The sequence below is a fragment of the Mustela putorius genome, unplaced genomic scaffold (genome assembly GCF_011764305.1).
Source record: "Mustela putorius furo isolate JIRA1106 unplaced genomic scaffold, ASM1176430v1.1 tig00004035_pilon_pilon_pilon, whole genome shotgun sequence".
In the NCBI taxonomy this organism is placed as follows: domain Eukaryota; kingdom Metazoa; phylum Chordata; class Mammalia; order Carnivora; family Mustelidae; genus Mustela; species Mustela putorius.
Window position 1 is genome coordinate 1982821 of NW_025422171.1, and position 27592 is coordinate 2010412.

A 27592-nucleotide genomic window follows, 5' to 3' on the forward strand; every position below is an offset into this window, starting at 1 on the left:
CATGATTTGCATCCCAACTCCAGAAATCAAAAGGCTAGATAAGGGTGGCTGATGCAAAGTGCGTGGCCGGTATGACAAGGAAGACACCATCTGGGCACCCATCCCCACCAGTTCCACAGGACCCAAGAAAGGCCGGCTTTGATTTGGAATAATGACTGACATCTCCCGGGCAGTTACAACCTAGTATTCTTTTGTTCTAATGTGTTTGTGTTTTAACTGAAGTGAAGTAAATCCTTTTTTAAAGTTGATTTTCATATAAATTTTGGGATAACCCGAGGTATTCAATGTCACAAAACTGGAACCGGAAATCATAGCTTATAAAGTGATTAGGTAACAGTCTCTCCACTAAGCAGAAGCTGGTTAGAGTTGCATGTTTATCTGTCATAGGCCTGAGTCAGACAGGGAGGGTCAGAAACAAGGGACATACAGGGACAGAAGAACATGGAAGGAGAAAATACAAAAGGACAGTAGAATATACTCTATCACACTGAAATTAAACCTGGATCAATTGAAAGTTAAATTAGTATTTAATGTTCTATTAAGGCAAAAAAAAAAAAATACTGCCTATAAAACTAAGAAGTTAAAAGGTTTAAAAAAAAAAAGTTCACCTTAAAACAGATGAAATACAACGCATCAAATCTTTGAGATCAGGGTCTCATAGGGGAGAGAGCCAGGGCTCCTCCAGCTTCACAGAGCCTAGGAATGTCCTGCAGAGCTTATTAAAATGCAGAGTCTGGTTCTGCAGGTCTGGGGGTGGGCCCTCAGGGGCTGCATGTCAAACAAGCTACCAGTGAGGCCCCCCGCTGCCTTCCAGAAGCCTCATGTTTGGCCTCATGTTTATAGCCAGGATGGGAACATTTCAGCTCAGGGTTAACACACTGGTGGCAGCTGTTGCATACAAAAAATTACACGGGATTTAGGGACTCAGAAAGCACGGGCATCGTTACCAGGACCACAGTCCATAACACCTACAAAACCACTTTATCCCAGGCATGTTCTAAGCCCTTTTCCATACATGACACTGTCCAATCCTCCTCACCTTCCAAGGAGAAACAGACCCACTGGTGTCGCCGATCACAAGTGCAGACACCAAGGGCCAGAAGTGGCACAGGTGTGGATCCCTACTAGACTAAAGCATGCGGACAAAACCATTCACTCTCTTGAGCCAGTGTCTTCATCTGTAAGGGCAAAAATAAGAACGTCTCTCTCGTGGTTTTAAGATGGGATAATCTGCAAATATCTGTAAATCATGAAAACTATAAATGAAAGAGCTTTGTAAACTTTTAAATACTACACAAACTGATGAGGAGACGATCCTCAGGGGCTCCCTGTGGTAGTCTCATAATTATATTCAACATTCCTCTGTGATAGTCTCATAATTATATTCAACAGAAACCCCCGAACAAGTTTATCATAGAAAGTTTCCTCGGTTAATTTTACTACATGATCTCTGAGACACACTCTATTAACTGAAACAATTCTTCATAAAAGGAATTAGATCCAGATCCCATAAACTACATCTGCCTGACAAGAAACCGAGAACTGAATTTCTGCAGCTCAGGGCAGGAAGAAAAGAAATCTAGCTTCACAATTATATTGCTCAGAAGGATGACTAAAACCTGAGATAAGCAATTACCAAAGCTCATTACCAACACATTCCAACAGGCTGAGAATCTAGTGATGGCTTCCTGATTGACTCCAGCTCACCTCCACCTACCCTCCCTGGATGGGGCAAGAATTTATGGGCAGTACAAGCTCAGCTGTTTGTCTGGGCGAGGGTTTATTACCACAGCACAACTTCCTTTACTGTGATCATTAGCTTAAGAATATTGATTTACAGAGAAAGACAATTATATGATCTCCCTGATATGAGGAAGTTGAGAGGCAATGTGGGGGGTTTGGGGGGCAGGAAAGGAATAAATGAAACAAGATGGGATTGGGAGGGAGACAAACCATAAGAGACTCTTAATCTCAGGAAACTGAGTGTTGCTGGGGGTAGGGGGGTAGGGAGAGGGTGGTTGGGTTATGGACATTGGGGAAGTTATGTGCTATGGTGAGTGCTGTGAAGTGTAAACATGGCGATTCACAAACCTGTACCCTCGGGGCTAATAATACATTATATGTTAATTTTTTTTAATTAAAAAAAATAATATTGATTTAAAATCACATTTCTGGCCAACAGGATCTTGTCCCCTAGTGACCTAATCTTGAGCTACTAGATTGTAGCCAGACTTGTCCATCTGGCATTTCCAAGCCTACAAAGGCTGCTTCAACCCAATTCTGAAGCCAAACTGGAAGGTAACACATGTGGTGAGCATCATTGAGACAATACAACAGAACCCAGAAACCCTGTTCCATTAGATACCCGGTTGCCCATCTTGCTCCCAGACAACCCTTGTCTTTGCCGAGCTTTCATGGCTGTGTGTGGACATACAAAATCACAGTCAATGGCAAGAGGCAAGACAGTGTGTCATGGTCTAGACTGCCACTAAGACAAGGTGTGCCTTATTCCCAGCACTTTCTCTTTCTGACCAGGAAATGATGCCTGCAGCTCACCTTCCTCTTCTGGAATGGGCAGGTCTTCACAGGAACCTCCCTTACCTTTCCCTGATCCACCCTTCTTAGAATTTCTCACCCATGCTCGGCTGCAAGTATTAAAATATGCCTTCCAGAGCTGATTAATGAAACTCAAAACAGGAACACCATAAAGAAAATCAATGAAACAAAAAGTTGCTTCTTCAAAACAATCAATAAAATTGATAAGCTCTAGCAAGAGTGACAGGAATAAAAAGAGAGCAGACACAAATCCCCCACATCAGGAATGAAGCCAGGGATATCACTACAGACCCTGTAGACACTAAGAGGATATGAGTTAAAAAGTTATATAGTCAACTTTATAAAAAGTTATAAAGCCAACTACTTTAAGCTCTTGAATTCAATGACTCAGAAGAAATGGAACAATTTCTTTAAAACCACAGGCCCCCAAACCCAACCAAGATGAAATGGTTGGTTCATTTAACCATTAAAGAAGCTGAACCTGTGATTAAAAATCTCTTGGAAAAGAGCCCTCCCAGGCCCAGGTGGTCTCACTGGAGAATTCTACCACTTAAAGAAGTATTAACAAAAATGTTATAATCTCTTCCAGAAAATAAAGAGGCAAAACTTCCCAATTCATACTATGCATTATTACTTTGTTGGCTAATGCAGTATTACTTTCATATCAAAATCAAATAAAGACAGTTAAAAAAAACCCACAAAACTACAAAACCAATATTTCTTCTGAACTTAGAAAAAACTTCTCAACAAAACATAAGCAAACTGACTCCAGCAAGGTCTAGAAAGAATTACACACCTGGTGGTATTTATTCCAGGTTGATGCAAGGCTGCATCAACATGGGAAAGTCAACTGATGTAACCTACCAGATCAACAAAATTAGCAAGCGGCAAAGCAGTGCCCTTCTTCTCCTCTGACAACTGCGTAAGACACCATGGCTGAGCGGAAACGCAAACCATCATTCTGCCAGGCCCCCTACCTGTCCCACTATAGTTCATACCCTATACCCATGGGTAGGACCCCTAGAAATTCACACTTGGAGCTGATTTGTGGGACAGGATTCCTCAATCCACCCCCTGACACGCACCCAAGAAGCCTGGACAGCAGCATGCAGCCTCATGTTCTGCCCAAAGCCTCCCACTGCTCTGCAGCCAAGTCACCTTGTAGCTCCCATACCTGGAAACGCACCAACCCTAGTTTGGGTCAAAGAGAAAAGGTTCTGCCAAATTTCAACGTGCTCTGTGGCTCAAGAAAGGAGTGAGACTGAAGCGCCCATAGTGAATCCTTGAGGAGAGCAACCCTGCTCATCTCAGCTCACATTGTTCTCTACATCAAGGCTGAGCCTTAGTGTGTTGGCCCACACACAAGACCCACCCCAGAAGGAGACGGTCTTAGAAAGATAAATTCCATAATATCTTTGGATCTTTTGAAATTAAGAAGTATAAAAATCTTCAATTTTTACTGTAAAACATCCCCAATTCAGCTCCTTTTTATACTAAAGCTGCTCCTAGATGTTTTGAGGTAAACTTGGAACACCCTAAAATCTAAATTCAAGTTCAACTGGCTCTGAAATTGTGAGTCAAAAGGGTGTCATTCAACCCCAGTGCTCACTGGAGTTCAGCATGTGCATGCAGATTTGCACGGAGCAAGGTGAGGCTTGTGAGAGGTTTTCTCACCTTGCCTAACTTTCCATGTCTTAAGTGGGAACCAACACCAGGCAGCACAGGTTTTCCTTCAAGAAATTCAAGAGATAAAGTCAAGACTTCTTAAACCAACCCATCTAATAGGCGGAAATATTGATCCACCAGTCCCAAGGGGAGAGTGGTGGGAGGTAAGAAAAACGTGTCTTTTGTGTCTGCTGGGCTGCAGTGTTGAGAACTCAGAGGGAGGAGCCTATGGCCACTTAGGTGAGCGGGGGAAGATTTCTCTGGGGCTCTGCTAGCCCCAGGATCTAAGGAAAGTAGGGCCCGCTGTATGGATGTTCAGAGCCCACACCTGCAGCATCTCTGCCCTCAGAAGCAACTACTTTGGGAGCAGGTGCACAGCCAGTGTGCTAGTGGCCTTTCCACGTCTGATTGGCCAACAGAGCAGGTGTCTCTGAGCATCGATGGTAGAAGCACCTGGAGCACAATACAGGTGACCCTATCCCCTCCACCTGTTCCCCCTCTGAGCCCCTGCCCCACAGCTGAAACACTCCACCTGTCACTTAGTCTCAGCAGAGCTCAGGGATGTCCGCCGTTCCATTCCTGCCTCACACCACCCTGGAGAGAGGGGCCTGCAGGTTCTACATCTGCCTGAATTGTCTGTAGATCATCTTTTTTTTTTTTTTTTTTAAGCGAGTTGTCTTCTAGACATACGCCAAAAAAATTCTTGAGGTTCTATTCACACTTTTTATCTTCTCATTTCCATAGCCTCATCTTGGTTTGTCAGAAACCGTGTCCTGCTGGATTTTAATGCTCGGTGCCTTACAGGGACTCCAGGCACACGAGTCCCACAACAGCAAACATAGAGACACAAGCAGGATTCTTGTGAGAACAGCCAAAGCAGCCAAATTCAACAACCCTTCTAGCTCTCCCTCCACTGCTCTTCCAAACCCAGAGCTCCCAAACCACAGCTAGTTTCACTTTGTGGTCAACACAGAATTCTTATGTAGGACTCCCACCTAACTCCATTATACCAGAGCCTCCGAGTTTTTCCGTTGAGTTGGCTCGTATCATTCTGATTGGAGAAAGCAAGATTTACCTCAGGGCTCTTATCTTTTTAGGGCACAAGCTACCTTACCAACAAAAGTAAAAACTGCTTTAAAAGCTCTCGCAGTGTTTAACTGTCATATTGAGCTTTTCTTGTGGTCTGTTAAAGTGTTCCCCTATTCTAGACAAGTGGAAATATTTTAAATACAGTTCCACAGGGTGCTTTCAGCTCAGTGTGTCTTTAAAATATTCTACTATTGACTGACACTCAAAAACATTCCACAATTTGTGGGGCGCCTGGGTGGCTCAGTGGGTTAAAGCCGCTGCCTTCGGCTCAGGTCATGATCCCAGGGTCCTGGGATCGAGCCCCGCATCGGGCTCTCTGCTCAGCAGGGAGCCTGCTTCCTCTCCTCCTCTCTCTCTGCCTGCCTCTCTGCCTACTTGTGATCTCTGTCTGTCAAATAAATAAAATCTTTAAAAAATAAAAATAAAAATAAATAAAAACATTCCACAATTTGAGAAAATTAATACTACAAACTTAATGAAAATCCCAGGACTCTGCCTTGATGACACAGGAGCCCTAAGTGGATTTAAACAGTGAGGACACAGAATTGTAGCTTTATGTGGCAAATGCACACAGCAGTCAGAGCAGATGATGCGTCTAACAAGGACAGGACAGAACACCAGAAACAGGATGCAGGAACAACACATACATCATGTGATGTAGCAGGCCAGCCTCCTCGTTCCTGTCTCAGGCTGGGATTCGCAGGCTCCCACAGGAGGTAAACCAAGGTGTGGGCCTATTCCAGGAGCAGACAATTCAGCCTGAGCTCCAGTCCCCTCTGCCTTATGTACCCGGACAGACACTCACTCACGCTACCATGTTTCTGCAACAGGAGAGTGGGCAGACAGTGTTGCTTACCCATGCAGAAGCTGGGGAAGCATCGCTTGGGGAAGCAAGAGAGTGGACAGAAACCAGATGGTCTGAGCCTGAGACCCCTGGCCTCTTCACTGAAATCTGGTGGCTGCTCGCATTGTCTATCCTGACCAGCACCAGGTCCTTCATATAAATGTATGCAGTAAGGTGATCTCTAAAGTCACGTATAAAATCTTTTCAGGAAAGGACAGGTTAAGTGTGTGTGTGTGTGTGTGTGTGTGTGTGTGTGTGTAATATCCTGTTTATATATAAGATGAGCATATTGCTAACAAGTTTAAGGCTTTTGCATTGTTTCTTCCTCAAGCCCAGTAAACTGGGTTTCTTTAGAGGATACTAGTTTATTCAAAATGTATTTTCTCCTCCTCTTGAAAAATTATAAAACTGGGGGGGAAACCTGAGACTGAGAAAACGCCGTGTGTCACACAGAGATAATTATGCGGTAATGATATGAGAGGGCAGGAAACAGAGAAGTCTGTCATCAGGTGTGAATATCAAATGACTTACTGTAACAGAGGAATTTCAGAAACATACAATGAATTGCTATCTTACCTTTTATTTTCCTTGCCTGTTGACTGAATTTGAGAGAAGAGTTTGCCCTCAGTCCCCAGAACAGAGCAAGCAGGACCAAGGGCTTCTGACTTTCCCACCCACTACCCGCCCCCCAGGAGGCCCCAGGACACTGCTGCCACCTTCCCCTCCAGCTGCCAGAGGCTGGAAGCTGCCCACACACCTCCACGAGCCGCCAGGCCTCACTGATGACAGCATACTGGAGGCGATTCAGGACAAAGCCATCAATCTCCTTCATGACTCTGACTGGGGACTGTCCAATCTTCTGCATCAGGGCGTAGGTTCTGTCCACTGTCGCGGGGGCCGTCTTCGGGTGTGGGACCAGCTCGACCAATGGCACATAATATGGTGGATTTACCTTACAGAGAGACAGAAGGGGAGAGGGTCAAAAGACAGCCCTGGAGTTGGGGTGCTGTTCTGGCAGACTCTGTTTGCCTAGCTTGAATGGTCAGATGGGGCAGATTGTCTTTAAAAAGGCCTTTTTAGATTTAGCATCCAATGTCAAGAAACTTGAAATATAAAGTAATCCACAAAGGAGGGAAAGAAAAAACCTGAGCACAGAATTCTGTGGTTTTATTTATAGAAAAGTCAATACCACCATACGGGGTTGAAATTTGGAGGTGCTGATGACCATCCTACACATTCCGGGCTAATCCCCAAACCCCTGAAATCGCCATGGGACTTCTCAGCGACCTGCTGTTTAGACCTATTGACTTCTACCTATCCCCAGCCAGCCTCCAGGGCCACGCTCTCCACAAGAATCACCACAGGTTCTTACTATTCTACTCTGTCAGTATTAAAAATCATTGGCAGCATCTTCTTAAACTTTTGCTTCCTTCTCAAACTATTTCCTTAACTCCTCCATGTTAAGTCTCAAACGTCTGCCCCCGCCCAAATCAAATCTCACCTAGAAATCACACAGCACCAGAACTCTACCGCAGCCCTGACATCCTGAGATGGGAAGGGTTGGTCCACAGTGAGTAGGTCCTAATGGAAATGCTTTCCTAGCCCAGCACTTACAGTTTGGGTTCTGGGGTTTTTTGTTTTGTTTTGTTTTGTTTTGTTTTGTTTTTGGAGTATTTTGAGAAACTGTTCTTGAATATTCCCAAAGAGAATTATCCCTGGTGCAAAGAAAATGCTGCTTAGTGGTACCTGATTAGCCTTGCCATTAAAAGCCAAATGCACTACAATAAATTGTTCCCCAAATGATCCTTTTAAATAATTTTTCCTTGATACATGGACAAAAATTGATAGAACCTTATAGTCACTTCAAGAAGCACCCATTTTATTGGTCCCTGGATGGCTCAGTCGGTTAAGCATCTGCCTTTGTTCGGCTCAGGTCAGGGTCCTGGGATCAAGCCCCCCCACTGGGCTCCCTGAGGAGCAGACAACCTGCTTCTCCCTCCCCCTCTGCCTGCTGCTCTGCCTACTTGTGCTCTCTATCCCTCTGTCAAATAAATAAATTAAATCTTTAAAAAAAAAAAAAAAAGGAAGCATCTATTTTAAATGACTTCTACAGAAAAAGAAAAGACAAATTTTCTTTCTCCTAGGACACTGGAGAGGAGGAGAGGCCTCTGGTCCACACACAGCTTACTTCAGAGATTCCTTCTGCTCTCAGCCTGCCCTGGTCACTCACTCAGCCCTCTTAGAAAGCAAGAGAGGATAGTACCTGTTTTCATGTAAGTAAGTTATAAATCAGTGTCTTAATTGAAACACTTCTCTCCTGTCTATACTGAACTCATTAAAATGTCTACCTCTGGCCTTTTTAAATATCAGAATTATAAGAACTGAAAGTAGGTGTATTTTCAAGAATTTTATCTTACTGTCAGACTTGGGCTTAAGGTCTTCCAATGTTGCAAGCCTCATGGGTAGCAAACACACAGACTGAGACAACAGTTAAAAAGCATTGGTATAGGCGACTTGCTAGTTTCATCAGACAAGTCTTCCTCACAGGCTTTCCTTCTGCCCACAGTCTCCTTAAACGGCAATGCTCCCAGGCTGCCACCACTGGCCCTCTGTGCCCACTCTCTGGCTCTGGGCAGAGCTCAGCAGCACCCAGGGCATCCTCCCCACCCCAAAATGCTGAGATTTCACACAGAGCTCACCTCCCACTTCAGGCCCACATTTGTAATTGTGCACTAGACACACCCCTAGGATAGACAACAAGCATACACTCAACCTGTCACAAATTAAACCCCAATCTCTCCCACCCTAAACCCCAGTCCTCTGCCTAGCTCCATCTTGATGGGAACACCAACACAGCACCGACACCCAAGTTAGTACCATAAGAAATATCCTTGGCACCTACCTCTCCCCCGCCTCCCCCACTCCCCATCAGTGATTCTGTCAATTCTAGTCATCTCTCTCAAAAAACCCATTCCTGCTACCACACGCTTAGCTCAGGCCATCACCTCCACCTGAGATTTTGGCGCTCTCCTCACTGGCCTCCCCCTCCAGGTTCATTCTCTCTGTCACTGCCAAGGGGACCTTCTGTCTGGCAGGGGCCTGTCAAACCCAGAGACAGAAGAACCCAAGGCTGCCAGGACTGGGGGCAGCAGAATGGAGAGCTACTATTTAATGGGGACAAAGTTTCAGTTTCAGAAGACAGAAAGTCTGAACAGATGGTGGGGGGCCTACACAGCAGCATGAATGTGCTCACTGCCATTGAACGTATACTTAAACATGGTTAAGATGGCAAATCTTGTGTGTATTTTATCACAATTAAAATTAAGGAAAAAGCCCCTAAAAACAGGATGCTGATCATACCACCTGCAGCTCAAAACCCTGCAGGATCCTGATTCCCCACCACCCACTAAAATACCACTGCATAATCTGGCCCTTTGAGCTTACTAGAATGGGTGGAGTTGGCACACTTCTGTGTCCATGCTCTCAAGTCGATGAGCTTCTGAGGAAGGAACTCCCAGAGTCTGAGGGCATGGATGGGGTCATTCTTGCTGTGGCACCTCAGTCCTGGAACAAGGACCCTGATCCCTACTACAGGCTCAGAGATGAAGACTGGCAACGACTGGTACTTTAAATTTAATATGGTAGTAGAGGAGAGGTGGAGAGGACAGGAGGTAAGCAAAGCCGGCGACTTAAAAAAAAAAAGATTTTATTTATTTGACACAGAGAGAGACAGTGCATAAGCAGGGAGAGGGGCAGAAGGAGAGGGAGAAGCAGCCTCCCCGCTGAGCAGGCAGCCCAGTGTGGGACTCAATCCCAGGACCCTGGGATCACGACCTGAGCCAAAGACAGACACTCAACAGACTGAGGCCACAGGTGCCCCACCAAGCAACTCTCTTAAACAGAAAAGGAATGGCTGTTTCCCAACTGCTATTCTGTTTCTGACACGGAAGGTAGGACCTGGGCCTTTGGCTGCTGGAGTCTGGGAGTTAAACTCAGAAACATGCCCTCAAGAAATGGGAAGAACAAACAAAGGTGGAAAGCAAGCAACTTTTTAAAGGTTAGAGGAGATGGTCCTGGGTTCAGCCAGCCGTGAGGCTCTTTGAGAGCTCAGATTGAGCCGGGAGGTTCAAGGGGGGGCATTCTCCATTCACCTCATGAAAAGCCTGCCCAGAATCTGGACCAGAGCCTGGAAGGCATGTGATCACAGCGATAGCACAGCACGCCCAACACAGAGGCTTCGTTTATTTTCTCTGCAGCAGATTAAACAGAGTTAAACTCACAGAGGAAAAGCAGACTGTCCCTTTTCCCAGAAAACAGGTGCAGCAATTCATTCTCACAGCCCTGCTGGTGTGGGGGTACTCCTGACCCTGTGAATTCCTCTTCCTCTTAACAAGAGGAATGTAAAAATGAAGGGGTATATAACCCCTCACCATTTTGATAATTTAGGTAGTGAAGTCCTTTCATTAGTGATAAGCCCCACCCCCCTTCCTGAACTCACCCTCCATAAACAGAGGGGGAAAGGCAGCCCTTCTGAAGGCAGCAGCTGGCCATGTGAAACAGGCACTGCTTGCACACACATGCACACATACACACATGCTCTCCATAGACAGATGAACATTCAAGTTACCATCAACATGGAGGTAAATGGTTCTGGGTCAGGTGGGAGAGTGAGTCAGAAAAGGTGCAAGCATGGGCAAGGAGTGCTCGGATGGGAACATTTGGGGCACCTTACGCGGGTAGGGCCTGATTTAATTCCAGGCTGTGTTATAGCTCTGTGGCTGACTAGTAACCTACGTGAGAATTGTACGTTAGGAACTATTTCCATTACAGACTATATCCCCTGAGCAGATGTGTGTCCTTCCCAGGCAGCAAAATCTACAGGACATTCATAAGAGTGGTACCAAGAGCGTCTGATGGGCTAAAACAGCACTGTTTAGCTCTATGGGACCACCAGTCCCCAATGGAATAAAGGTTGTAAAGTGTGGCTGAAACTGTCAGTAGAAAACTGCTGCTTTGATTGATTGTTAGCATAGATCTACGTACCAAGAGAGCATGCAACCCAACTCAACCTTCAGATAATCACCAGCCACCAAATGGCCATCCCTGAGCCCCTCCACACACCCACAAGGAGATGAGGCAGACAAAGGCAACATAAAAAACATTCGAGAGGAAGACCAGCAGAGACCCAGAGAAGAGCCACATGAAACCCCTCTCCCTGAGCCTGTCACTCTCCTGGCTCTAGTCTATGAAGCCTACTCAAAGTTCTCAAACTACCTGTGTGCTGAGAGAACACGCTCACCCACCCGTACTGGACTGACCTGAAATCTCCTCACCCCATACTGAGAAAAGGTGCCCAAGAGACAATATGGGATGTAGAAACTCCTTGGCTGCTGGTTCTTCCGTGGAGGGGTGGAGGCAGCAATCTTTCACAACTGCTGACTTTCCATTTTTGCCCCAGCCTTTCAGAGGCATGAATGGGCTTCCTTTCCCTTGACACTATTTCCTGTCTGGGCAGAGTCGTGGGTGACAGGAGCACAAAGTTGAGGCAGTGGCATTGAGCTGATGCGCTGGGCTTCTCCTGCTTGGCCTGCAGGGCTAAAGGGAAACTGTAGCTCCTCAAAGACTGTAAATGGTTCTGGATTACTCGGGGACTGTCCTTTCAGCTTAGGTTGAATTGTTCACAGACACTTTTTTTCCCCACTCTCCTTGAGCTCAATGGCATGATTAAACAATGGGCAGCACCAGCACAAAAGAAAGGATAAAATTCCAAAGACAGTCAACGTGGGTGATTTCATCTGCATTGGTTAATGTTAGCTTTGATATAAAATGATCTACAAAAGTAGTAAGAGATTAATTTTTGAAATAAGGTCTGAGCTTATTTTGGCTACACTGCTTGCCTTTGATTAAAGAAGTAAAAGCGAACAATCCTGGAATGGTAGGAGAACTGTCATTATACAACAGTCACTGGCTGAACTACTAGTCGGAGGTCCTTGTTAGGTGTGAGAGCAAAGTGAGTAAGGTGTAGTCTCATCCATCAGGCGGTTTAAAATTAATAAGATTCCCACCTTATTAAAGGTGGAATGAACAAAGGAATCTTATTAAAGGACTTAGGAGGCATTTCCTAAACAATCAGACTTCGTTGTTTTTTTCTTTTGTTTTACCTGACTTAGAAGTAAAATATCTGGTTAGAAATTGGAAGTTTTCAAGCAAGAGGCTTACACCTTTCACTGAAGCAACAATCAATCTAATAAGTGGTTTATCGTTTCTGAGAGTCCTTTTTACAGACATGTAAATGTCATAGAAGCAAAGATAGCACATGTTTCATTGCACTTGGTATTTGGATGCTTCAGTTAAGGTCCCTCTTATGTCTGTGTATCTGTGTGGTAGCTAGATGTCACCAGTTTTCCTCCATGTTCTGTGGGTCTAAGCCTCTGTATTTTATGACCAATCTCTAATTTCCATGGTATTTCAGTAGAAGGACATCTGGATATCCAGAACTATATCGTCATGTGAATGGTGGTCCAAGCAGTTCCTCCTCTCAGCATAGAGAATCCAGTAGGCATCTGTGACTCCCCCCTTTTTCCTCAGTTCCCAGAGCAAGTCTGTTACCACACAACCCCCCTCCCTGACTCTAAACTACTCTTGCCTCAAAAAGAGGATTTGCCCTGCTCTTAGTCTAGGACCCTCAGCCTCACTGAGGCCCTGGTCACCCATGCTTGGAATATTGCCCCAATTCTGTGAAGAAGCTGCTCCCCTCTCTCAGCCATCTTCAACATACAAAGAACCTTCCAATTACCCTCCAAAGGCAGCATTTTCACCACATCACAAGGCTGCTCTGTGCCTAAGCCAGTCCCAGCTCTTTAGAGCAACTCTCAAGATTCTGTACAACTCAACTGTTTCTTCCCAAGCCTTCCAGCTTTTTCTTCCTACTCCCCAAGTATGTGAGGTATGTGTGCCCTTCCAGTCAGACTGGTCTCCTCGCAATTCTGTACACCCCACACTTGCTCTTAGCCCAGGGTCTTTGCTTATGTTCTTTCCCACTCTCTCCTCCCTTGTCAGCCCAACCTCATCCTGCCCAGCTTGGCCCCAGCTTCTCCATCAGCCTCCAATGGCCTGCTAGTGCGGGGGATGTGGCCATGTCATCCACTATCCTATTTATTATGACTTGGCTAGATCAGCTTTTCTATACTAACAGGCTGTCCCAGTTCTCCAAGGTCACACGGAGCTCAGTTGGTTCTCAAACTCCCACCAAGTGATCCCTAGATCTCCTCTCTGATTCCTCTTTCCTCACATTACCACATTCATCTCAAAAAGATTTACCATGTGCCTGCACATCGGTTTGGAACTCACTGTCCAATATACCTCACCATGGATCTCCCAATGAATAGGTCTGCCCAACAGATGTGTGTAAGGGAACAAGAAAAAGGGGTGGGGGGTTAACATCAGACTACTGAACCAGAATCTCAGGAGCAGGACCCAGGATCTGTACTTTAGCAACACTGATCCTACTCTGGATTGTGTTGAGTCAACTGCACAGCACAGTGACATGGCTGCAAAATCTTACTCAGTGTATACATTTTTAAAATGTACCTTTTTCCCCAACAGTGGAATTCTGTGTTTAGCAGTCTCTGTCTTTAGCTGGATGGTGAGTTACATAAGGGTGAAAGTATGTCAGTACTGCTCATTCTATCCCATTCTACCCATTAGGCATTAGGTAAGCAGGTACAATTCAAGGCATTTGGGGATTAAATTCTTTTTAAAAATGCTGGTATTGGGGCACCTGGGTGGTTCAGTGGTTTAAAGCCTCTTCCTTTGGCTCAGGTTGAGATGCCTAAATTATAACCATTACCGCTATTTCTGCTTCTGTACTTTCGCTTGCTAACCCATGAGGAGATGGAAAAATACCAGCAGACTTTCTATAGACACTCTGTAACCACACATCCCCCTCCCAGAATTGAACCTTACAGAATGGCTACCCCCGGACTCCTCTGAGGGGCCAAGAGATAACAGCCATTTGACGCCAGAGAAACCCCCACCTGGAATTGGACATAACAGAATGGCTGCTCCCGGACTCCCCATCCAGCTCTGGGCCGAGAAATAACAACCATCTGGTGCCCCACGGCTTGACGGGAAGACCCCGGTCAATCCTGGGGTGACACATACCCTAGCGGCGCCAACTCAGCAGTTTGAAGAATGACCCTTTGTTTGAAGAGCCCTTTGCCCTAACCAATAATCCCTTTCTAGCCTTTTCCCATTCTGTAGCGCACCAGTCATATTATTTAGAGTTCCTTTTTTATTTTCCCGTGGTATGTGGCGATTTGTTACAAGATACCATGATGTATGCTAAGTCCCTGCCTCCCCAAAAATAGTCTATAAAAAGTGTTGTGATCCTGAGCTCGGGACCTCTTAGTGTCACTGGCCACGAGTGCGCGGAGGTCCAGGTTCGAACTCGTAATAAACGACCCTTGCTGTTTGGCTTTGACTCTGGACTCTGGTGGTCGTCTTTGGGGAGGGGTCTCGAAATTTGGGCACAACAAGGTCATGATCCCAGGGTGCTGGGATCGGGCCCTGCATCAGGCTCTCTGCTCAGCAGGGAGCCTGCTTCCTCCTCTCTCTGCCTGCCTCTCTGCCTACTTGTGATCTCTGTCTGTCAAATAAATAAAATCTTTAAAAAAATAAAAAATTTTTTAAAATGCCGGTATCATACAACTTTCTATATTTCCATAAAAAAACACTAAATTATACAATTTTAATTGTGTGGCATATGACTTATACCTCAATAAAGCAGTTAAAATGTACTAGCAGATTAGTCCAAATGTATTGCTCCTGAGAACCAGAATAAGATACAACCAGTTCCTGAGGTTTAAGGCACTCACGGGATGGGCCACAATGCACTGCTTCACGTGTGCCAAGCCAGCGAACACCTTGGAAGGCAGGAGGCAAGACGTGGAGCTGCTCAAGACAACTTTATCGTCAACGATTTGATCTAACTGTGCGAAAATCTTCTTCTTCAGCTCCAGGTTTTCCGGAACACATTCCTGAAAGGGACATATTCAAATTACTATTCATGATACCGCACTCAGGCCGCAAGCAAAGCATGTGTGATGTTTGATTCATTCCCCAAATGACCAGTCAGAAAACTACTAGCAATATTTAAGAGCAAAACAAAAAGCCTCCGAAAAACGCAGCCAAATCTCCATAACTCTGGAAACTGGGTGACGTGTATATGGGAGCTGTATTTTCTCATTTTTGCATGGGTCTGAGCATTCCCATAAGGCAATCTGCCAAGTCCATGGGGGTGGACACGCACCCTTGGCGAAATGCTACAAACAGCAACAGTAGTCAACACCACTTATTTTCCCTATCTGTCCTGATCAACGGATCAACTTATCTTCAAGGAAAAATCTTATCTTCACGAAAGGAACGAACATGTTACATCCATAATTCCCAAAAGACTTCTTGAACATCCATTTCTAAAGGGAAATCCTTTTGAAAAGGACCTTTGTTTCTAAAAATCTAAAATTACTTTAATAGGGGCATGGGAAGAGGACAGAAGAGCAAATTTGGATTAAGTGCTGCAGATAACACTGCTCTGAAATTCTAATCACGCACAAAGCCAGGGCAGGGGGAGATGACATTCTCAAACATCCAAGTGCAGGCCCAAAGGTGAGGCCTGTTCCTGGGAATGTGATACACGCAGTGGGGACTGCCCTGCTACAGAAGGAAGCAGAGCGGGAGAAGGATACTCAAGCTGCTCCAGAGCTAGAAATACTAGAGGCGCCCCTTCCCTCCTGCCACCAACTCCCTTGGGGAACCACACAGCAGTCACTCCTACCCCAGACAGGTCGCGGCTTACCTGGAGGCAAGAGGCCTTGCAGGGAGGTTTCATGAATTTATAAGATAATGGTCTCTGTATGGTTGGGTAATCATCAGCATTAGAAACCTAATTGGGGGCGCCTGGGTGGCTCAGTGGGTTAAGCCGCTGCCTTCGGCTCAGGTCATGATCTCAGGGTCCTGGGATGGAGTCCCGCATCGGGCTCTCTGCTCAGCAGGGAGCCTGCTTCCTCCTCTCTCTCTCTGCCTGCCTCTGATCTCTCTCTGTCAAATAAATAAATAAATCTTAAAAAAAAAAAAAAGAAAGAAAGAAACCTAATTGGGTGCTTGTAAAAAATGCAGATTCTCAGATCCTCATCCCAGACCTGCTGAATCAGTCCCTGAGGGTGGGGTCCAGATATCTGTAATTCTATCAAATACCCTGATGACTGTTGTTCTGACTAAAGTTTGAGACCCACTAGTCTGAGGTGTGGGTCTAAAGCGTGGGTCACCTCTACTCTCGATGTGACATGGTACCAAATATATTCTTGAGAATCTCTTCACTCTGATGTCAGAGTTCTGTCCTACCCTCCTCCCCGCAGCTACTCAGGGACCAACCAAGGATGTCCCGAGTAGTGTGTTAGCACTGTGGTAGGAGAAATGGTAGAAACACCAGCAGGTAACCAAAAGTGTGTAAAAGTGAACATGCAATGCTGAAGGATTCCTAGTGATTATATGAGAATCACCCCTCAAAAATGTAGAAAATATATTCAAGTTTGATTTAATAATACCTAATGACAAACTCCATTTGTATATCCTCTACAAGATTTAAAAAGTTTTACTCTGAGGGTAGGGAGCCAATATTGTATTTATTTATATTTTTTAAAAAATATAATCAAACTATGTGAAATTTTATTAAGAACAAAAGGTTGTATAAGCGTCACATCTCAAAGACAGGGGAAAAAAAATGGAGTCATTTAAGAACTGTAAAGGCCATTGTATTAAATCCCCTTATCAAAAGGGGGAGGAAAAAAAAGCTACAGTAGCTGGCTGGTTGTACTGAGTAATTCCTGGATCAGTTAAGTCAGCAAGTTGGGTTAAGTTTAAATGGAGCCTTGTAGTAAAGCCAGAGACTAAGAATGATGCAGATACAGTTTAAACTAATAAAAGAGTCCTCATGAATAGCCTTATTGTGAGCCTGTCATGCAGATTCCCCCCTGAAATTCTATGCCTTTCTTCAGATCATTTGATTATCAAAGAGGCAAGAAAACTTGAACCAGAGGAAACCCAAACCTGCTACAATTATGTAAGGGTTTTCTAACGGCACATTTGCTTGAAGTTTTGTTGTTGTTGTTGATAGTAACAACTGTGTTCAGTTTGGTGGGCCAGGATTATAATGCCTCTGTCCATGTCAAGCCTTGAGTTCATTTCCTTGCTATTCATTAGTGAGCTAATACGCCTTGTCTAAGAAATGAATTCTGAAATGCTGTTAAATCAGGACCTTCATCACTTGTGGTTGGTTGCAAAGCTAAGAGACGCTGGGAGGAAGGGCTGAGAAAGGTACCAAATGGTGAGACAATTGAGAACCTAAATGCAAAGCAACCTCACTCTGTGAACTATAGCAATGTGACCAAGTGAGAGCTCAGCCAGTGCCTTCTCAACGCAACCCTACCTGGTACATCCAAAGGAGTTCATCCATCTCAGGCAGTATCACACAGTGAAAAGGCAAGGCTAAGTTAAACACTCCTTTTTCCCTTGCCTTCTTGAAAGTAAGAAACTGAATGATGGTATTATAGGGATAATTTTTAATTCTCTCTAACTTACTTATACTTTGAAACGTAAATCATTTATAAATTTTGGTGTTTTGTTATTAGTCAGTTACCCATGAGGGCATTTAACTCATTAGGAATGTTCTAGAAAAGCAGCATGGCCATGGCAAGTCAGTGTGCTGGATAATTCCCTGGCAAAGTTTATAAGAACTCTCTTCTGAAGTTTACTCACTTGCTGTGCAACAATACACATTTTCCAAAACAAATATTTTCATGGGGAAAATGAAATTTCATTGATTTTTTTTTTTTAAATCAATTCAGGCATTTTAGATAGGTGTCCTGTTGCTAGAAAATCTACATTTGTTAATGCAAAACATCTGGAAGCAATCTTCAATGTGCTTTCCAGAAAGAAAGTAAAACAAAATTAGGCCTCAATACTTTAAGTATTTTACATGCAAAGCAATTCTATTAGACATAGGGAAAGACATGGCAAGAAAAGAAAGGTGCGCTAAAACCCACTGCAATCACGGCAGAAGGAAATTCATTCTTAAACTGAAGACGGAAGTAATATGCATTATGAAGTCTGTTAGCTCTAATTTTATCTATTCACATTTTCATTATTGCAGACACTAAACTCTACAGTGCCCTAACCAGAGGCTTATTATTTTCCTTAACATCAAAATAAAGTTTTTAAAAGCATCTTACAAACCCTAAACAGAGTTTACAATAATCTAAAACAAATCATACCCAATCTAGAGAGAACTTTCCAAAGTAAAAATCAGCATAGACCATATTTACGAACGTTACTTCCTGGGGATTGGGTGTTAAGGTTACCAGAATTATTGCTGTTTGCTTTAAATAGCAGTCCTTTCTGGGGTATCCACAGAGGGTGGACAAGAAGCTGAAGTGGCACCTGTATCAACTGCTATCCTGAGGATGAGTCTATTCCCATCCTCATTCCAACGCTATTTCTAGTACCTTACATGAAATCATTTATTTAGAACTGGGTTAAAATACTTGCCATGAAAAAAATACAATTAAAAATATTTCATTTAAGCCTGCAAATAGCATATAGTTTTACTGCATTTCTAAATACTATTTCTCATGAGGAAGACTCAAGATTTTTAATACAAAATTTTTACTTAACAAAGTATTGAGAATAGCGTAAAACATAAAATAGTAAGGCATGAAGATTTTTTTTTTTTCAGATTTTATTTATTTGAGAAAGACAGAGAGAGCACAAGCTGGATAGGGGCAGAGGGAGAGAGATAAACTGACTCCTTTCTGAGCACAGAGCCCAAAGCTGGGCAATCTCAGGACCCCAAGATCATAACCTGGGCTGAAATCAGATGCCTAAATAAGCCACCCAGATGCCCCAAGGAATGAATTTTTAAGGAGAAAAATGAAAAATAAATGAGTTGATGTGAAGGATATCACATCAATCTCTGAGACCACTTATTACCAATGAAGACTATCTATAAATTCAGGGTGACAAATCTGAGAAGACTACATAAATTATTTTTTTATATGACTGTGGTTTTGCCTCCATATCAAATACACATATAATGCATTTCCATCAGGCAATCTCTATGATGCAGCAATTCTCAAAGCAGCAGAGAACAGGGAGAGGGTCTACATGTGAGATTTGGAGGAAAAAAAACATAGAATTTAAAATATGATGCTTTTTTTAGTAATAATTGGACTAGATATTTTTAGCCCAAACACTTTGTCACTGCAATGAGTAAAACAATAAATTCAACATATTTTGTTGGATGACAACCACTGTTTTATAAAAACGTTCTCATTTTTGAAAACTCAAGTTTTATAGTATCACAAAGCTACTTTCACTTGTCACCATGTATATGTTCAACTATAAAATAATTTTACAGTACTTTGAACAGAAATAGCATTATCAAGGCCATCTGTATCTTAACTCTATCTGTCCAGAGGAGAAACCAAAAAGTCAAAATTTATAGGTATGACTAAAACAGTTATTTATTCTTCAAATTTCTTTAATAAAAAAAAGTCTAAAATATCAACAAGTCAAGCATCCAATTTAAGAAGTCAGAAATAGAACATAATAGATCCAAAGAAAAATAAAGAGTATCATAAAGATGGCATAAACCAATCAAACAGAACTAGAGTTTCTCAAAACTTAGTCCCAGACTATTCTCTTCTCACCTAAATTCTCTCCCTAGGGAATCCAAACCAAGCCCACAGCTTAACTCACCAATCTAAAGACTTAACTCACACTTTTATTTCTCCTTCACAAACTATCTTCACATGAATACTTCAAAGGCACCTCAAATTTATCTGATCCCTCTTCTAGTACTAGCCGGCATATAAATTTTCCAGTTTAGAAAGATAAACCTTAATGATCCAAGATCATTAAGGAACCTCATGATCCACAGGGAAGTAACATTACAATTCCAGTCCCCTGCCTACAAAACCACTTCATTTATGCTACTAACTCTCATTATTTGGTAAAGTATTTGTTTTGTTTTTGTAAAATGTTTCTAAAGCATCAAATTTATGTGATTAAAAAATTTATAATCAGCGATGTTAAGATTTAGTAGTCTAATACTAAGTAAAAATATTTTAATGATTCCCTCCCTACTAGATGTCATAAAGCCATTCCCCCCAATATAAACCCATGAGCAAATCCAGAGTATATACTAAGGTACAAATGAGCACGATGCAAACTCCAAAACTAGGGAGGAAGTAAATTTTGTATTTCTATATTCTAAAAGTTTACATCTCACATGCAAGAGAAAATGAACATACTAAGAGAACACCGTCCATCTTCTGAACTGACATTTTTTAAAATGGCTATATTTAAACAAACACCATTACAACAAAACAGAATTCAAAGATGAAAGCTCCATGAGAGCAGGAATCTTAATTTTTACTTTATTGCTATATTCCCAGTTCTAAGAATAATGCCTGACAAAAAGAAGTTATTCAGTAAACATTTGTTTAATCAATGAATGAATGAATGAATGAAAAATTCTGTGATGCAGTTTTATACAATACCCCACAAGCTCACTGAATACATATTTACTCTGCTTGATCATTATATTATTTTAGAGAAAATGTCTAAAGACAGCTGAAAGAATAAACACAAGACACCTCCCTGCTTTCTGGCACCCCATGGGGCAATCATACCCATTCCTGGACCTACACATTTAAAATAGAGTCCCATCTGCCATGGACTAAAGTTCTGTTCTCTTTTACTAAATATTTGTTCTGATTTAGGAAGATACTCCATTCAAGTCCAGGCATTTGTGTCTCTCCTTCTTCCCCAAATTCTGCAACAGCTTGAAGCCCTGAGGGTGAACTGATCTGTCTTCGTTCAGTATATATGTGATAGATGGACTCAGCTACTGCAATCTGTAGTAGGAATCACAAATCCCTCACAACTGACCATAAGCAAACCCACCTGACCAATGCCCCAGAAGGTGACAGCAAACAAAACTGCCCTTTGATCCAGAAGGAGACACTCTGTCTTCCAAGATGGTTAATTATACAAACATCCCTGAAAAGTTAGTCCAGAACAAAAGGGTCTGTTTTTCCCATGAGCACTGAAAAGAAAAAAAGATAATGAATCTCACAATAGATGATAAGAAGTGTTGGCCCAGCCAAACTGTGGAAAGAACCAAGATGCCCTTCAGTGGACGAATGGATAAGGAAGATGTGGTCCTTATACACTATGGAGTATTATGCCTCCATCAGAAAGGATGAATACCCAACTTTTGTAGCAACATGGATGGGACTGGAAGAGATTTTGCTGAGTGAAATAAGTCAAGCAGAGAGAGTCAATTATCATATGGTTTCACTTATTTGTGGAGCATAACAAATAGCATGGAGGACATGGGGAGATGGAGAGAAGAAGGGAGTTGAGGGAAATTGGAAGGGGAGGTGAGCCATGAGAGACTATGGACTCTGAAAAACAACCTGAGGGTTTTGAAGGGGTGGGGTGTGGGAGGTTGGGGGATCTAGGTGGTAGGTAATAGGGAGGCACGTATTGCATGGAGCACTGGGTGTGGTACAAAAAAAACAATGAATACTGTTACGCTGAAAAGAAATTTAATAAATAAATAAATAAATAAATAAAATCTTAAAAAAAGAAGAAGAAGAAGAAGTGATGGCCCAAGGATGAATTTAACAATAATCTAAAATTCTATAGTAGTCCTAAACCTCTAGGTAAGAAAGGAAAAGTTACTTTCCCACTGAAGATTTTGAAGGGTTTCTCTAGCACTAACTACCCCCAAATTAAAGGCTCTACTCAATGCAAAACTCTTCTTGGTAAAACAGTTAATGAGAACACACACCCTACCAACAGGTATATGTTTAGTCAGAGACTTTATTAACAAAGTTGCAATCCTTCCTCATTTGAAAAGAAAAAAGACTGAAGCCATGAGTCACAGCCTTAAATTAAAAGAAAATGAATCCTATTTTAAGAATTGAGAGCCTAGGCATAAGGAGGAGCTGTCAGCAGCTTTTGTCACCCTTTGGGTCATCAGTTGATTCACTGGTCTGGCTAGTTTTACCTTTTCTGCTCATTGAGGAGGCCACTTCTCTTAGGAAAGAAGAGCCCCTCTTCATTCAAATGTGTGAAAGGACAGTGAGAGTACCAAGCAGAGTGAGTCTTTTTCCCTCATTTTACTCAGCTCTCTATGTCACTCAAACTTTGAAGAAAAAGATTTACCATTTTTGATATAAACAATAGTAAAGTAACAGCCATTCTAATCTTGCATATAGCTTCAAAGAAACAGCATATAGCTTCTTGTATCTCACTATTGTATTAAGTTAGACAATATTTTTGGCTAAAGACCTCTAGGAAGCCAGCTCAAAGATAGGACCAACTACCTAGATCATAAAGTCCACACATCTATGTGCTGTTTAATCCAAAAACAGTGTCAGGAGGATTCCTTCTTATTCCTATGATAGGACAGCTAAATGTTGCTTACTGAGTACTTAAAAAAAAAAAAAAGTCCTTCCTCAAGTCTATATTTATGCTAAAATGATTTAACCAGCAACTTAAATTTTCTGTTCCGTGTTGCAACACCTTCTGGTGTTAAGAAGAGCCTGACAGGTTTCCTCCTGTTCGGGACAGCTGACAGACAAGCCTACAAGTGCCTGATGAGACCCAATAACTTTCCAGTTCACTTAGGACTACAACCAGTAGACATAAGGTTTTCGAAGTTCAAATGTCCACAGGAAAAATTTAAGGGAAATAATTGGAAACAATTGTGATTCAACATTTGACTCATTCAGTATGTGAATAAATACATTTTAATTCACCTAACTGACTGGAGACAATAGTATGATAACCTACCATTGCCAAAAACCCATTTTATGTTGGGTGTAGGAAACTGAAATAAAAATCCTTATGCCTAGGGGATGAACAGGCATAGATGCTGAGAGAGAGAGAGAGCTAAGGGCACTGAGGAAGCCACATTCCCAAGCACCAGAGACATAATGCCTGCCTAAGATGAAGGCCTAACCTGAACCACAAGAAACGCCACTCGCACTACTCCCCATCACTAGGCTAGCAAGTGTAAAGTAACAAGTAACAGAAGAATACTTCTGGGAGAGGATCAGAATGAGAATATAGAAGAAGATCCTCTCCAAGGGCAGGGCAAAGGGAAGACTAAAAGGTAAAGTGAAGATACTGACAGGAAAAAAACCTTGGGCCAATCAATCTTTGTTTTATTTAAGATTTTATTTATTTGTCAGAAAGAGAGAGAGCACAAGCAGGCAAAGTGGCAGACAGAGGCAGAGAGAGAAGCAGGCTCCCCACTGAGCAAGGAGCCCGATGCAGGACTCGATCCCAGGATCCTGGGATCATGACCTGAGCTGAAGGCAGCAGCTTAACTGACTGAGCCACCCAGGCATCCCCAACCAGTCTTAATCTTAAACACAAGGTATTACTGAGGAATTTAAAACCTGTAGTGTACCAATAGTGACCACAGCAATTATAGAGCTTAAACCTTGATGAACTCCTAAATAGATTAACTCAAATCCCCACTGTAAACGCCTCAAAGAAGGAAAGGTATGTCAAATCCTGGGCATAAAAACTGTTTACCTCAGTCACTACTGTCCTACTCAAGACTTCTGGCTTTCCAAAACAAAGATTTGTGAGGCATACAAAATAGTGCACACCCCAGAGACGAAGTGATCATTGGGACCAGACTCCAATATGATTCAGATAGTGTCATATCTGACAGTGAATTTAAAATAACAATTAATATGTGAAAGACTCTAATGTAAAGAATGGATGTGCAAAATCACATGGGTAATTTTTAGCAGAGAAATGGAAACAACAAAAAAGCACCAAAGAGAATATTAAAAATGAAAGAGTAACAGAGAACACCTTTGACTGGTTCACTAACAGACTGAGAACAGTTGAGGAAAGACTCTGTGAACTTAAAGATGAGTCAAGGGGAATTATCCAAAATGAAGTAACAAAGAGCAAAAAGACTGAGAAGAACATACAGAGCATCCAAGACCTGTAGGAAAAATATTAAATGATTAAACACTTGTGCAACTGGAATCTTGAAAGAGACAGGAAAAAAATGAAAGAAATAATGACTGAGACTATTCCAAAAACTAATAAAAATCACTAAATCATATGACCAAGAAACTCAGAGAATACATTGCAGGACAAATAATTCTCCTTCCCCTAGACTCCCACAGATGTAGGTATATTATATTCAAATTGCTGAACTTGCTGAAGATGAAGAGAAATACTGAAGGAAGTCAGAGAAAAAAGTCACATAACATATACCAGAACAAAGATAAAACTGCAAAAGACTTTATGAGAGATCATCCAAGGTAGACAATAATGGACTAACATCTTTAAGTGCTAGAAGGGAAAAAAAAAAAAACCAAACCTGTCGACCCAGAGTTCTATACCCAGAAAATTATCTTTCAAAAATGAAGGGAAAAAAAAACTTTACTGAGTATATTAGCAGAAGGAAAGGAAAAGTGAATTGGGGGAAATTGGAGGGGGAGACGAACCATGAGAGACTTGCAGACTCTGAGAAATAAACTGAGGGTTTTGGAGGGGATAGGGGTAGGAGGTTAAGTGAGCTTGGTGGTGGGTATTAAGGAGGGCATGTATTGCATGGAGCACTGAGTGTGGTGCATAAACAATGAATACTGGAACACTGAAAAAAATAAAACAAGAATTAAAAATTTAAAAATTTTTAAAAACTTTACTGAGGAAAAACAACTCAGGGAATTCATTCCCATCAGACCTAGTCTATAATCATTTTTAAAGGAGTTTACAGAAAGGAGAAAAACAGATACCAGAGTGAAAACTGGATCTACACAAAGAAACAAAGAACACTGGAAATGGAATAAATGCTACAAATTTCCCTCTAATTACTACCTTCACTGCAACGCACAGATTTTAATAATCAGTGTTTTCATTTTCATTTAGTTCAAAATATTTTAAAATTTCTCTTGAAATTTTTTTCCTGGATCAATGTGTTATTTAGAAATGTATTGATTATCTATGTACTTGGGGATTTTCCAGTTATCTTTCTGTTACTCATTTCTAGTTTAATTTCATTGTGGTAGGACAGCAGACATTTCATGATTTCTATTGTTTTACATTTGTTAAAAAGTGTGTTTTATGGCCGATCATTTGACCTGCTCTAATAAACAGTCAGGTCTTCCCATTTCAGCACGGTTCCCATGGTGGTTTCCACTCATGAGTCTCTGCTTCAGTAAGCTGTGACTCCCTGTATTTGTCTGTTTCTCCAATCCTGCAGTTTTCCCTATGTTTTTCTTTCTCTTATATATACATGAAGAGTGTTGATTTTTCAGTCTGTTCAGCTTTTTCTTGTTGTTAGGATGGAGTGGCAACTTCCAAGCTCCTTACATGTGATCTGGAAACTGGAAGTCCTAGCAATGCATTGTAAATGAGCATGTAAAAGTAAAGACAGACCAACGATTGTACAGGATATTGATGCAGTATAACATTAAAATGTAACCTTTGATCTATATCTTAAATCCTATAAGTAATAAATCAATAATGGAGATAAAATAGCATCAAAAAATATTCAGTTAACACAATCAACACAAGAGCAGGAAAAAAAATAAATGGAAGAAAAAGAAAATGGCTAAGAAAATTATATCTTTTAAGTCATCTGTATCAGAAATCACATTACATGTGAATGGTCTAAACACAGCAGCTGGGACACCTGAGGGGCTCGGTAGTTAAGCGCCTGCCTTTGGCTCAGGTCATGATCCCAGGATCCTGGATCAAGGCCCACGTCAGGCTCCCTGCTCCACGGGAAGCCTGTTCTCCCTCTTCCACCCCCCTTGCTTGTGTTCCCTCTCTCACTGTGTCTCTGTCAAAAAAAATAAATACAATCTTTTAAATAAAACAAAACAAAACAAACAAGCCAATTAAAGTCAGAGATTGTCAGATTGGATAAAAAAGCAAGATCCAACTCTAAACTATCTAGAATCTATTTATAGACTTAGATAGAGTAGAAGTAAAAGAGTGAAAAAACATATTCCCAGCAAACACTAATGAAAGAAACTGGTATTCATGATATTAATATCCAAAAAGCAGATCTGAGAATAAGAAATACCATCAGGGATAAAGATGGGCATTTTATAATGATAATTATTATTATAATTATATATAAAAAATTATTAAATTTTTCAAGAAGATATAATAATCTTAAATGTTTATATACCTAATAACAGAGCTACAAAATACGTTAAGTAAAAACTTAAAGGAAAAACAGACAAATGCGGGGCGCCTTGGGTGGCTCAGTTGTTAAGTGTCTGCCTTCAGCTCAGGCCATGATCCCACTGGGATCGAGGCCCGCATCAGGCTAGGGAGCCTGCTTGGCAGGAATCCTGCTTCTCCCCCTTCAGCTCCCCCTGCTTGTGTTCCCTCCGCCACTGTGTCTCTGTCAAATAAATAAATAAAATCTTAAAAAAAAATAGGCAAATGCACAATTATTATGGGAAGCCTCAATAGTTCTCTCTCAGAATAAGTAGACAGAAAATAAGTAAGGCTTTAGCAGATCTGAATAACATTATCAATAAATTGATCTACTTGACTTTTAGAGACCAATCATCCAACAACAGCTAAATGCATACTTTCTTCCTGGTGCACCTGGAGTATTCACCAAGACAGATCATATTCTGGACCATGAAACAAATGTTAAATTTAAAATGACAGTAATCCTACAAAATATGTTCTCTGACATAACGCAAGTAAAGTAGAAATCAACAACAGAAGAATATATGGGAAATCTCCCAAATGTTTGGAAATTAAACAAGCACTTCTAAATAATCCACATATCAAAGTGGAATTCTCATAAGAAATTAGAAAATATTTGAATTTGATGAAAATGGAAAGACAATATTTGAAATTCATTAGATTCAGCTAACAGAGCTTTAAGTGAAACTTATAACATCAAATTTTTACTTTAATAAAAAAGAAAGGTCTCAAAACTTTAATATATATACCTCTACTTAAGAAAACAGAACAAAAGCAAATTAAATCCAAAGAAAGTGGAAGGAAGGAATAATAAAAATAGGGGAAGGGTATGCAACTGATGAATCACTAAATTCTACTCTTGAAACAAATAATACTCTATTAATGTTAACTACCTGGGATTTAAATTTAAAAAAATATTAGAATAAAAAATGAATTAAAAATACCAAAAAAAAGGCGCCTGGATGGCTCAGTGGGTTAAAGCCTCTGCCTTCAGCTCAGGTCATGATCCTGGGGTCCTGGGATCGAGCCCCACATCGGACTCTCTGCTCAGCAGGAAGCCTGCTCCCTCCTCTCTCTCTCTGCCTGCCTCTCTGCCTGCCTCTC

The 27592-nt window shown here is 41.8% G+C and overlaps 1 protein-coding gene across 3 annotated transcripts in view; it reads right to left on the minus strand.

The window, feature by feature from the left end:
- Positions 1 to 27592, minus strand: part of CRYL1 (crystallin lambda 1) — a 151147-nt gene that overhangs the window by 20288 nt on the left and 103267 nt on the right. For all 3 annotated transcript variants that reach the window (XM_004778259.3, XM_004778260.3, XM_045072397.1), the window contains exons 4-5: positions 15031 to 15192; positions 6912 to 7106 (exon numbers count right to left, since the gene is read on the minus strand). In XM_004778259.3, the coding sequence (XP_004778316.1) occupies positions 6912 to 7106; positions 15031 to 15192 (357 nt within the window). The remainder of the gene's footprint in view (positions 1 to 6911; positions 7107 to 15030; positions 15193 to 27592) is intronic.